General features: G+C 39.0%; 1 protein-coding gene across 3 annotated transcripts in view; it reads right to left on the bottom strand.

The window, feature by feature from the left end:
- The window catches only part of lrp4 (low density lipoprotein receptor-related protein 4), a 409,312-nt gene that overhangs the window by 109,148 nt on the left and 286,276 nt on the right, over positions 1-13,888 (bottom strand). For all 3 annotated transcript variants that reach the window (XM_028793832.2, XM_028793833.2, XM_051923808.1), the window contains exons 7-12: positions 7,955-8,074; positions 7,752-7,877; positions 6,867-6,992; positions 6,025-6,159; positions 5,278-5,403; positions 1,311-1,541 (exon numbers count right to left, since the gene is read on the bottom strand). In XM_028793832.2, coding sequence (XP_028649665.2) covers positions 1,311-1,541; positions 5,278-5,403; positions 6,025-6,159; positions 6,867-6,992; positions 7,752-7,877; positions 7,955-8,074 — 864 coding nt within the window. The remainder of the gene's footprint in view (positions 1-1,310; positions 1,542-5,277; positions 5,404-6,024; positions 6,160-6,866; positions 6,993-7,751; positions 7,878-7,954; positions 8,075-13,888) is intronic.

The raw sequence follows: 13,888 nt of genomic DNA, 5'->3' as shown, positions 1-13,888 counted from the left end.
TAACCTTGTTTCAACTGTATTATATTTTAAACTTAGATGACAGCACTATTACTGCCTTTCTTAGGTGAATTCATGAAACCTAACTATAATACAGCCATACAGTTTTCAGTGACCTGTTTTCTAATTGATGACTATAATTGTTGACCATTTTCCCTGTTACTCAATTTACTGACCTGATCTCTTTTAAATTGTACATTTGTAATTGTTTCTTGTAGTGTTTAAACATTGCTGCTAATGATGCTTTTACCACTTAGCCAGGTTATCACTGCAAATGATAATGAGCTATAATGATTCCCTGCTTAAATAATGGTGAGTTTACATAAATAAATAATTAGGTAGCTAACATTATTCTGCATTGCTCTGGCTGTCCTTGGCAATCCCCTGAAAAAAGGCAAATTTAGAAATTAGATTGACAGGTGTTGTAGAACTCCAAAATTGGAAAGCATGTGTTGCCATTACATCTATATGTCTATTTGATCCATACATGACGTAGAATTTACTGATAACATGATGTATACCTGTTTATTTTCTTACATGGAAATGTCTAAAAGGAAGTCAATATGGCAATAAACAATTATGCATATCATGACAGACATATGTAAATATGAAACAATGATGTAAAATATAAACACCCAGGCTCCCAGAAACCATGGATTCTGGCACTTCACTCAATCAATCGTATTGGTTGTGCATTAGCAGCTAAGCAAGGTTCTTTTTCCTCAGCGGTTTCGTTTTGCTGACGTACTCGCCTCCATTGTCTATCAGTGACTAAGCAAGTGTCTCTCTCCTCAGTGGTTTCGTTTTGCCGATGTGCTCGCCTCGCTTGTGTATTAAAGGCTAAGCGAGTTTCTCTTTTCTCAGCGGTTTCACTTTGGTGACGGAGTCAATAACTTTGAGCTTCATGCTGCAGCCTCGCACTTCCAGGCTGGACAGACCGACACACACATACACACACACACTTCCAATGCGTAGACGTTTATATATAAGATGCTAAGCACCTGTAATTTCTAAACTGTGGTACACTCTATTCATGTCTGAATGTTCATGGCCTGTTACCAACTTATTTCTTGTCATACAGTAAGTTCCTAGGCTCCATGTTGTAGAACATAAATACCAGTTTTTATGTTAATGTAACATTGATCAAATGAGAGGTAAATTACATCTGATAATACAAATCAAAAACAATAGCTTAAATAAGAAAAATACTTTGACTTTCCCTTTAATTGAAACTAATTGGTTACCAAAGTATAGTCTATGCCTGAGAAAGTCAAAATGCAAACCTCTGTTAACTGTTGACTTATGGAACCTACCTGGGCTCTCCAGGCCTGTGGAAACAACCTCCTCTACATTGCTCCCATTCAAATTAGCTTTCATTATTCTGTCTAGGGTGACGTCTGACCAGAAGACGAGTTCTTTGCTATGATGAAAGTCAAGAGCGATGGCATTCTCCAGGTTGTTGAGCAAAAGAGTATACTCAGACCGATGAGGAAGAACTTGTCTGATGTCAATGCGGTTGGCAAAAAGCAGGACTGGTTCAGGTCCTAAAAAAGGTAAAGTAGATGATTATTCAAATAAAAGGGCAACTCAAAAGGCACAACAAACTAATTTGGCATCACAGTTCAGCTGTAGTGAAACAACATTCTTCAGCAAACATATTATGTGGCCTGTAGGCCTGTGGACACAACCAGACTAAAGACAGGCTCAAATAAGCTGTTTTTATGTCACAGAAGACCTTTTCACGAGTTTCTTCCACAATTCAATGTAATTCTCTTTTCTCTTCCTTATTTTCTTATTCCTCCACTCCTTCCCTGTGAGCTTTGTTTTTCCTCTACACCAGACTCTGACTCCAACCCCACCTCCCCAAAAATGGGAGAGGCGAAGGACTCCTTTCAACCCAGGCTCTAGAGTACTTCTGCATCAGGCAGAACCTTCAGTCCGACAGGGGAGCCTCCTCCCAAAAGCACCTTCTAGCAGCCCCCAAGGTCAAAACCAGGGCTGTCCTCCAGATCTACAACTTTTATGTAACTCTGCGACTGTCCAAATGGGAGCTACACCAGAGGGATACTGCCATTCGGTGTACTGGGGTAGTGTACATGGCCCCGGGAGGCAATCAGCCCCTGTCCTTCCATAATATTGTCCTGACTGGGAAAGGGAACACCAATCATCCATGCCAGGACGCCTATCCACTAACATTCTCTGTCAATTACGAGGGCCCCCCCCAGCTGTGTAACTAATCCTTCATCCATTACAGTATGTCCATCACAATTGACAAATGAATAGAGGATGATGAAAACTGAAATGACACATTTTGGCAAAATGTTTTTGAGTTGCCTAGCTACAAAGCCATAAACATTAATTTTAACATAACGACAGAAGGTTAGACGCCTTATTTAAATATTTAAAAAAAGGGCTATGTTGGACTTACTATCATCAAAAAAACTTTGTAAACAGCACATTTCAATAATGCTATTGGAAACAAGCCCAAAATGCTTTACAGCCATTCAGTCTGAGTGCAGCGGATTATATATAAATTCTAAAACTGCAACAGTCTGGTTAAGTGACATGCTCAAGGTCTCATAACAAATGCCTTGAGAGGTTCGAACCGACAATTCAGTCAGTGCTTTAAAATCGAATGCCCTGGACACAAGGCCTTTGTGTAAATTATATTATAGCACACCAGCTATGCTTCTTTTTTTGGAATACACACATAATTATCATACTAAATAAGCAAATTCAAAGGTTGCCTCAAGTTGGAAAAACTGTAAGGACATCCAGTTTACATTCAAAATTTCCAGTTGCTATTGCTCTCAAGGCATACTTCTGCTAAAAAGCATCAAATGGAATTTGGATGTAGATACACATAATGACCATGCGAGTCGTACTCTGACAGTAGATTCATACACAGTATGGTTGTGTTACTCTACGTAAGTTTACTCAGTCCACCTTAACTGACTACTGCTGAAAGACCAGGATCAGCTTTTGTATAGTGAGTTACCCACTACACGAGTTAAATGATCTTTAAGATCCACTTTCAGAATAACTGTATCAGGAATATGTGGCCGTTTAATTGTTGCTTATGCTTATTTCTGTTTCTATGTGTATTCATTTTGTCACTTTATTTATTACCTTTCATTGAAATTTCAGTGATATCATGGATAGTATTAAATAGTATTTAATTTTTCCTCAGGACCCTGCCCTGGATAAGCAGGTTAAGAAAATGGATGGATGGATGAGTGTTTCCATTTTGTTCTGATGTATCTATCACACTACTAAAGAAGGATGTACGCAAAGCAAGGTTTACAAAAGTTTGATTGTTCAAACAACAGCTAAAAGGAAAATCATTTTATGGAATGATAATCTGATTTGGCTTGTGTTTTGTTTCACACCTGTGACTTTTGTTCAGTCCTTATAATGTAAGGAAAGGTTTAAAGCCAATTCTGGTAGCATTCCTGACTATTCTCCTGATGACTCCAAAATAAAAGATCCTTACTATCTTGACTGCATGCAAAATACACTGCTCCAAGGGATTTCTGGCTTGTTTTTCTTGTCTACTGTGTATTTTGAGGATTTTCATTGAGTCAATGACTTTTCTTTTGCTTTTACATGATCATAACAGATGCAGTTATCTTATATGAATAACAAAAGCACTAAGCAAATAGATACACTGGTACCTACTTCATTAAGTTTTTGACCATTGTTATTTTAACTGCCTTAGGTGCAAAGTTAGAACTATTTTCGATAGTAACTTGTAAATAAACTTTACTGTGGAAACACTTGCCAGTTAAAATCAATGAAAAACACTCCAAATCTTATGGACTGGCACATTTGGAAGGCAAATTTAAGGTACAAGATCTAAAACAGGCTACATTTCTCGTTCCACTTGCATTATTTTTCTCTTAACATTTTAAATACATAGTATAGTATTAAGTACTGTTATAGGGCTGACATTTTAACTTTTCGATGGATTGACCTATTTTATTGATCGCTGAACATGGTTTGACCATTTTTGGTGTGATGTATTTTTGTGTGAGTATGTGTTAATGGAACACGTAACTGGTTAATGAAAAACTCCCACTCGAGAGTCCCAGAGTGCTGGAACCTTTTCAACAAGGCTGGTTCACTAGAACTTTTTTTTTTATTTTACTAAATATGATTATGTTTTTTATTTGGACATCACTCTACACTCTGAAATTTTCATTCCACCTGCTTCCTGTCTGCTGTCATTTTATATTTACCAGAGTGAAAGGTCTTACCATTTATTTCACTACAACTTTTGTTTGGAAAAATGTTTCCATTGAAAGTGATCTGGAATAAAAATACCTATGACATTTGATTAAAACGTTCTTAAGTCATCTTGGAGCAACCAACAAAATCTCCAACAAGAACTAACATGTCCAATCAGCAATGCCCCGTTCATCTTTACTCTGATGAACTTAACAGGTGCTTATGCCATATTTTCTGCTGTCAAGTGGGCATTAGGTTTGGATGTATTATTTATAAATTTGGATCATGAAGCACAGACATACTACCAACAAAAATGATCAATGTATATAGATAGATAATGCACCCCCATCCCTCCAAGGACCAGATATTTTTTAACATTGTGCCATTATCAACACTCTTTTTATCACATTGCTAAATCATACTGTAAGCCACAGACAGGCAGGACACAGGTCCAACACCGCCTGTCCTTCCGCCTCCACTCTTCTTCAGGCTTTGACCACTCCTTCCTCCCCACTATGGCCCCTGACCGGTGGCACTGTACCCTTTTTATAGGACACCTGGAAGGACTCCAGGTGCCTAATGACCCCTGAAAAGGTCCGTGCACCTCCTGGCAGTGGCCATGGATTCCAACAGGGTTGAGCTCCCATGCTCATAACCTGTGGCCCCACTGGAAACCAAGGGAGCTGCCTTCTATCGGCCCGGGGAAGAAACTGTCTCACAAATACTCTCTCCCCTGGTAACGATTCCGGCCACCCGCCACACATACAAACTACCATGCAGCTATTCAAGATGCTTTTGTTATTTCTAAAAATGTCAAAGACCACCTTTTTTTAGGACATTTTCCCTCATTTAGATAATGATGGAGTTCTAAGTGTGAATTAATCCTGACAACAAATTCTGCTCTGTTATTCTGTAATATTCTTGAGTGCTTTCTAAATTTAGCAAGCTAAATGCAGTCTGAATATAAACTTGCATCTCCCTGCTGTGTCTATTTTTGTAATGATTTGTGCAAACAGTTGAAAGTGATAATATATCAATAAACAATAACATTACCTAGTGCTTTGCAGCTCCGTTTGTCTGGTCTCAATTCATAGCCCTGCACACACCAGCACTGGAATCCTCCTTCTGTGTTAGTGCAGCCCTGGCTGCAGTAACCTTCCTCGGCACACTCATCCACATCTGGAAAAGGTTAACACAAGATCTTCAGCAGGATGGTTTGACAGAGAGTAACAGCCAGCCAGAAAAGCTGTTCTGGAAGTTCTAATTGTGACATGTTTTGGCACAATGTGTCTTTCCTCAAGCTGAGTTTTGGATCTTAAGAAGTGCTAACTGTCAGCTGTTTAATATACCATATTATTTCTCTATCTTCCTTTACTAATCTCAGATCATCAGACCATTCATTTTCCAAACTCTGCTTTTTCCAGTACAGTACAGCTGGGAGCCTGACTTTATCCCCACAATATCAAACGTAAGGGAGTGACGACTGTGAAACTGGATATCAGTTCATAATAGGGCATTTTCTCACACACATAATAACAGGGCAATTTAATGATGCAATTTCAATATTCTTCTTATAGAAGTTTCACGTGAATGATCATAGTATACAGTTCAGCCAAAATGTTCTGTTGCCATCACGGCAGCAATTTTCCTTGTATACGTAAGCCCCCCTGCCTGACCTCCATTACAGTTTCCAGTCAGCCTCAATACTGTTGTCTAGTTTCTATTCACATGCACAGTTATTGCTGTTTGCTTCAGTTATCTTATCTGCAGAGCACATTGTTCCTTGACAAAATCTCTTACCTTGACATGATTTGCCATCTTCCATCAGACGGTATCCTGTATGGCAGGTACACTGCACAAGTCCTCGTGCCATCTGACATTTCTGTGCACAGCCTCCATTATTTATATTACAGTTTTCCTCGCTGGATCTAGGACCTGATTTTATGCAGAAAATATTTTTGAAATTACAAACTGATGAACAAATTAATAATATATGATATAGTACTCTAACACACCAAAAAAAATTGCAATAAACTGATAAACTGTATCTACATGAACCAATGAAAAGCAATCCACCAGTTTAAGGTTATATACAATTTCATATGTATAACAAATAAAAGTCAATGTTCACTTATGTGTCCTTCTTTGTTTTACTTACTGTAGCACATTTCAAAGCAATCAATGTCATAATTACATCTTTCCATTGATATCCTTGAGGTGGTAATCCGGGAATTAACATTCTCCTTGAATACAGACAATGTGTACACAAAGGAATTGATGCTTAGCACCTTCATCTCACTGTATTCCTAGACTGCTATTTCATTCAAAATGTCCAATGGTCTTGCCTGGTGGTAATATAATGTGATTATTATCTTAGTATAGACTGGGGTGCCAGAGATAAAAACAGTCATCATCTGTTAGTGTTGGATGTGGATATTGTTCATCAGAGCACAAAATGCACATTTTCCTGTAACTCTTGCTGCCAGCTAATTGCCCTCAACCCCTATTGTTCTACTTCGAGTCATCTATCTTAAATTCTCCACCAAACTGTCCTTCAATCTCCATACAGTCTGTATTGCAATTCACTGTTTTACTGCACATGAATATTCAGATTCCCTGTGAAATAGTGTAGAAAGACTCACGACAGTTCTGGTATGGACTTTCATCACTCCCGTCACCACAGTCACTGATTTCATTGCAGACCTTTCTTTGACCAATACAGCGACCATTTGCACAAAGAAATTGATCAGGAGCACACTGTGGAGAATCTGGGGATGAGAAAAAAGATAACAGGAATGCATGAAAAAAGGGATTGAGCAGTTTTGGTAAGCAAAAGGTTGGCAGTGCCAGAGATAACAGATGACAGGGTGGATATTTTCTCATGACAATGTGAATTTAGAAACTGGATAAATGAAATGTTACTTGGAGTAAAAATCTGGATTGTGGCTAGTCTGATATATATACCACGATGATAAATGATCAGATTTTGAAAAGTAGCTGCTGGGTTAGGTGTTGAAAACACTCCCTATGCAATTAGAGGCAAAATAATGATGTCTCAATTTTGAATCATCATGTCCACTTTGAAACACATGGCCAAACAACAGTAAGGTGATAAGAGTACTATAGTCAGTTTTCAAAAATGTTTGAAACTGTCACTATCCGAACATAGCACAGCATTCACAAATGAACTTAAATCCCCCTCAGGCCACTGAGGCCTATTCTGGTGGCACTGGATATAATTTAGGAAGCAGCATTGTAGTCCACCGCTGGGCCCATACAAACACACACTCCATTATTAATCAATTTAGATTCACTTATTCACCTAACACAAGTGTGTAGAGATGTGGGAGAAAAACTAGAATAACCAGAGGCAAACCCATGGAGACACGGGGAGAACATGAAAACTGTGCAAATGTGCAACACCCTTCAAACTCAGGTTCTGGATGCATGTGGCATCAGATGTATACATTGCACTGCCATGCCACCCCTGTAATTATTCTTCATATGCAAAATAGTGCTAGGTTTACCTGTCTTCTCACAGCCTTCTTCGTCACTGTTATCAGAACAGTCATCCTCTCCATCACATCTCCATGACAAGCGCACACAGCGTCCAGACTTGCAGCGAAACTGGTCAGCGGTGCACATGGAGGTGGCTGGAATAAAATTTGCAATTAATAAAACTATTTTAATGTTATTGATATAGTAGGGCAAACTATTGTTTAAAACTTACTGCAGTTTTTTTCATCTGATTGGTCATCACAGTCAAAGTCCCCATCACATCGCCAGCCAGCATTGATACACAGGCCACTGCTACACATAAATTCCCCAGATCTGCAAGGCTGGTGAGATGCTAGAAAGCAATGAAGAACTTTCAGTCAGGTGTTTGCCTCTGTTAGGGAATCCATCTCCACTTTCTGAACACTCTGTATATCTTAAGGCAAAAATCAACCCTGGAAGGAAGGGATGCCATTCTATTGCAGACCACATTTACACCCCCACTCACACTCAAATGTGCTTATTTCAGAGATGGCTTCAACCTCAACTGCATGCCATTTGGAGATCAGTACCGGTAGAAAATCCACATGAACATGGGAAGAACATGCAAACTCTACACACATCCCAACAGAGCCAGACACTGAACACAGATCCCTGGAGCTGAGAGGCAGCAATGCTAACCACTGAGCCACCATGCTTTTTAAATTAGATGAGTCTTGTTGCATTTTTTTGTTGATCAGCAGTATACTGAGGGAGTCACTATAAGCTTTCTCCATAAGCATCGAGAAGTTAAGCAAAATGATACCTTTTATTGGCTAACTGAACAAATTACAATATGCAAGCTTTCGAGGCAGACTAGGCCGTATCTTCTTCTTATAAGTTTCCTGAAGAAGAGCCTAAGCTGCCTTGAAAGCTTGCATATTGTAATTTGCTCAGTTAGCCAATAAAAGGTGTCTTTTTGCTTGACTTCACATTGCATCTATTATGGCTAACACCATACAACATCCTACTACTCCATAAGCATCTAAACAATTCCTGCACAAAATTAAATGCCATAAGGAATAATGGGGCATGCTGTATGTAATTCAATATGATTTCCCGTGCTGGGACGCACCCATGATATGCCTATGTAAAGGTTTACTGCATATAACAACCTTTGAGAATATAAACATTTATAAGAATGTAAATATTGACGCTGTGTTTATTGTAGGACAAATCTTCAAGCTAACAAGCACCAGATAAGACATTAAAAATGAAAGGTAATGATTACTGAACACAAATATTTGAGTGGGACTAACAGTCTATATAATGAAAATGATCTTGGGTGTAATTTGAAAATAGCATAATAACATTTATGTCAATGTTTAATTGCTTCTGTGGGCCAATCTCACCCAGTTACCTTAAGTGGGATGAAGAATTAATAATAAGGCACAAAATATGGAACTCACAAAGGACTGCTTGTAAACCTACCCCTCGAACAGATGTTTTTTCCTGCATATCAATGGGAATAAACACAGCAAACCGCAACACACAAAGTCCAAATCTGATTTTATTATGTTACTGGATGACATAACATTTCAGAAGTGATTTGTTTGAGATTGCTTGAGCTGTACCGTGGATGGTAAACAGTGATGAATGCATGTGTACACATGTCACGCCATCTTTAAGGGGCCTTGTTATCACAAGTTCTTATTAAATTTCTTGCTGGGACAACACCTTAAAGATATTCTTCCCAAAGCTTTGGAGATTCTTAATCCCTCTTTACAGTTTACTTGACGCTAGCCCAGAAGCACCTTGTGATCTGGAATGTGGTGAAGGCTGACTGTTCCTCAACAGTAAACACTTGATTAATGCTGGTGATACACAGTAAAACAACAGACAACAGCAGACACCTGGGCCGTCATTTTAGCTCTATCCCCTGTGTGGTGGGTCCTCCCGCCTCTATAATATACATGAATCCTTTGTAAAGGTTGAGTTAAATCTCTTCTCACCCAGAATACTTACTGTTGTACCTATTTTTATATTCCTCAGCTTCCTCACAAGTCTACTCACAATACAATGTCCAGAAGATACAATAAGAATAATCATCGTTATCTAACTATTATTGAACCCACTTAATCCAATACAGGATGGAGCAGACCTTATCATAGTAATAGTTAGAACTGAACTAACCTTGGATGATGCACTGTAGAACATTTATTAACCCAAAACCAAATAGAATCACATGTCTTGGTAATGTCAGAAGGAAACCAGAGTTTGGTGAAATACCTGCACAGACACAGCGAAAACATACCAACTCCATACAGACAATGTCTGGACTGGGATTCAAAACGTAGACTCTGAAGGTGGAAGGCGAAGGCACTAACCTCTGAGCAGCACTGCCATCCTGACTGTAATCCACCCATCCAAACTCAACACCCTCTTAGCCCATTATAGAATCATTAGAACATCAGAACAACCTGGACGAGAACAGGCCATTCAACCCAATGAAGCTCTGCAGTCCGATCCACTTAATTCTACTAAAATAACATCAAGTCGAGTTTTGAAGGTCCCTAAAGTCCTACTGTCTACCATACTGCTTGGCCTATTCCATTTGTCTATGATTCTCTGTGTAAAAACAAACTTCCTAATATTTATGCGACATTTGCCCTTAACAAGTTTCCAACTGTGTCCTCGTGTACTTGTTGAACTCATTTCAAAGCAACAGTCTTGATCCACTGTACTAATTCCCTTCATAATTTAAAACACTTCAATCATGTCTCCTCTCAATCTTCTTTTGCTTAAACTGAAAAGGCTTAGCTCTTCTAATCTTTGTTCATAATTCATCCCCTATAGCTCTGGAATCAGCCTAGTTACTCTCCTCTGGACTTTTTCTAGTGTTGCTATATCCTTTTTATAGCCTGGAGACTAAAACTGCACACAGTACTCCAGATGAGGCCTCACCATTGTGTCATAAAGCTTGAGCATAACCTCCTTGGACTTGTACTTCACACATCAGGGTGCTATATAACCTGACATTCTGTTAGCTTTCTTAATGACTTCTGAAAACTGTCTGGCAGTTGATAGTGTCAAGTCCACTATGACTCCTAAATCCTTCTCCTACTTTTTATTTTCAGACCTCCCTTTGTGTATTCAAACTTAACATTTTACTTCCAACGTATAATCATTGAGAGCTTCCATAATGGAGGCAGAAGAAAATGCATATGCATGCAAGACTAGCCTTTTGGGATTTACACTTTGGTCCTTTTCTTCATGCTATAGTTATAGGCACAGAAGCAGCAAATTCCTCCTTCACCCAAATATGTTAATCCAAGGTGTGCACTATCCTTAGTAACACATTATACTGATTTAGACACTTTACCAAGTGTCCTCAAGTCAAATAGCTTTCTTTTGTTTCTGAAATAATGCGCTGTTGATGCATCTTCAGGGAAAAACTTAAGCCAAAAATCCCTTCCAGTGACTTTGTGTAATATAAAACTGTTCCAAGAGAAGAAAGTGAATTTTCCGCATTGTTATGAACTTTACTTTGAAGCCATTTCAAACTTCTCAAATATGCAACTGAGTTCAATTAGAAGCCAAACCTCATTAAAATGTAATGCAGCAGGCGGTTCATTAGGAAACATAATTTCACATAACAAGCAAGTATCAGGCTGATGTTTCTTTAGTATGTAAAAGCTGCAGCTTAACATTTTTTGTTTTTATAGTGCATTGCTTCTCATTACCAGATTGAGTTAAACAGTAAAAAAGCAAAAAAAAAATTGAAGGATCTCTTATCAAATGCAAACAGAGGGAAAAAGGAAAGCACTGAGTACATTTTAGTTTCACATTGAAGCAAAGGAAAAACTAAACATTCAGTATACTAGCAAAAAGGAGCAGTGAAAGCAATCAAAATTTTTGTTGCCCCTAGATAATTTCATTGTGCTATGTGTCAATAATAGCAAGAATAAAGTAAACGTTTTAATGCACAATAGTCGATGCTATATATATTTGCTGCCTCACAGTAAGGAAAGCAGAGTTTGAGTCCCGGGTCCTCCCTATGGGGAGTTTGCATGTTCTCCCCATATCCCTTTTGGTTTCCTCCCACTGTCCAAAGACATGTTGGGTCGGTGAAATGGCAACACTAAATTGGCCCTAGTGTGTGGTTGGCATGTGGATATGTGTGTGTTTACCCTGCGATGAACTAGCACCCTGTCCAAGGTTTGTTTCTGCCTGCCACCTCATGCTTGCTGGGATGGTTTCTTCCCATCAACCACCTTGGTCTGGATAAAGCAGGTTGGAAAATGATGTGACACATATACAAATATCTATACATACACACTTTATACAAGGGGGGACCCCAAAAAAAATACTCTTGTTATACAACTTGCTTTTTAGTCACCTTCAACATAGTCCCCTTACAATGCAACACACTTCTCCCAGCCCTTCTTCAGTTCCTGGAAACATTATCTGTACTCATCTTTTCTTACCATGTCTAGAGCTTCTTGAAATTTTTTGCACAAAAAAAATGTGGTTCCAGGAAACCAAGGGATAGTGTGGCAGTCCGGTTGCCTTTGTCCCAGGGTGAGCAGAGAGCAACAGACCTGGTATGCATGCTTTGGCCAAATTGCTGTGCATGAACGTTTGCTTCTTTGTCTAGATATGTTCATATATTAGACACGTATTGTCGCTCTGTAGAATTGACTCCTGATTATAATAACTCTGCTGAGGCACACACACAGAGTCTACTGCTGCCATTAATCTCCACCTTGTCACACTCACCTTTAGCCTTTCATCCAATGTCAAAGTCAGCCTTCTACTTAAAATGCATTGGATCATCTCCCCTCTGCCCCGACCTACTGTCACCCCCATACCCTGGAAGTGAACATATTTATGCTGAGTCTGCTTTTGGACTACAATGGACGTGGATAGACAAGCATCCACTTTCTAAGGTATGTACTGCAGTCTGCTGGCTAGGTGACAACCCACATAATGGATAGCCTCCCACTGACGTCCACATTCGTGATGTTTGGGACTACTGATAAGGCAGTAATCACAGGGATGGGAGACAAGCAATTACAAGGAGCCAAAATGAAACCAAACTCAGTCACTTTACTGTTTTAATTATGCTGGCAGATGATGCACTTTTGAATGTGTTACTATCTAATCTATTAGTGAATCACTCCTATATCCCCTCTGAATATTTTTACTAAACTAAAAGAAATAAATTGATAAGTCTACCTTCTAGAACAGCAGGTCATGTGCTTCCAAGATGTTTTTCACCCTGACATTTAATTCACTTAGGGTGTTGCTACTGAGCCATTACAATCTGCAGTAAGTGACTGAGGCCCTATCCGCATTCAGTCACTCACAGTCATTTCCATTTGCTTTCATGTTCTTTTTTTTTAATCTGGCATACGCCATTTTCCATTCAAAATGGAAATTTCTCAGAGATACAAAAAAAAAAGCAACTCTTGTCTACCATTCAGCAGTAGATAGCAGCAGATGCACCTTGAAGAGGAGAAACAGTCATTGTCATTGTTTTAATTCTAACCTGAACATTTTTGTCATAACAGGATTGAAGGGGTTCAGAAACTGTAAATGGAATGCTCCCCATCCGGCAGATTTTAAACCATTCACAACACTATATTTTTCAATGCTTTTATTGAGGCACAATGCATATGTAATATTTTAGACAAACATTTTCAAATCAGTGTTTTTCAGATCTCCAGTGGACTTTAATATTTGCAGACATGGCAGCTTGCATCATGCTGACAGTCTTTGAGTTTTGTTACATGCAACAGCTGTGAGCTCTGCCAGTTCAGAGCTGGAATCCGGCAGCAGTGGGACAGAACAACAGCTGACCTGAGAACTTGGCACGGACATAATACAAAGGGCTCCAGATACGAATCTTCATGGCAAGTCAATCACATTCTTTAAATTAAAAAGGATAACTATCAGGGGAATGAGTGCAGAAAAAAAAAACAAGACAACTCTTTGGTGGTTGCCAGAAATGCATTCACTCCTTTGAAAAGTCATGCAGATAGAGAAGGAGACAAATGTACATCAAAGAAAGAAAACATGAAATTGCGCCAGGTGGAGTGTTACATACGGCACAGACAACAGCAGGCTACTGATTTTCGACTCAATTTACAATACAACTTGGCTCAAAAATTCTGAAATGCAATCATGT

This window comes from Erpetoichthys calabaricus, chromosome 2 (genome assembly GCF_900747795.2).
Source record: "Erpetoichthys calabaricus chromosome 2, fErpCal1.3, whole genome shotgun sequence".
Lineage (NCBI taxonomy): Eukaryota > Metazoa > Chordata > Cladistia > Polypteriformes > Polypteridae > Erpetoichthys > Erpetoichthys calabaricus.
This window is presented reverse-complemented; position numbering and strand designations above follow the sequence as displayed.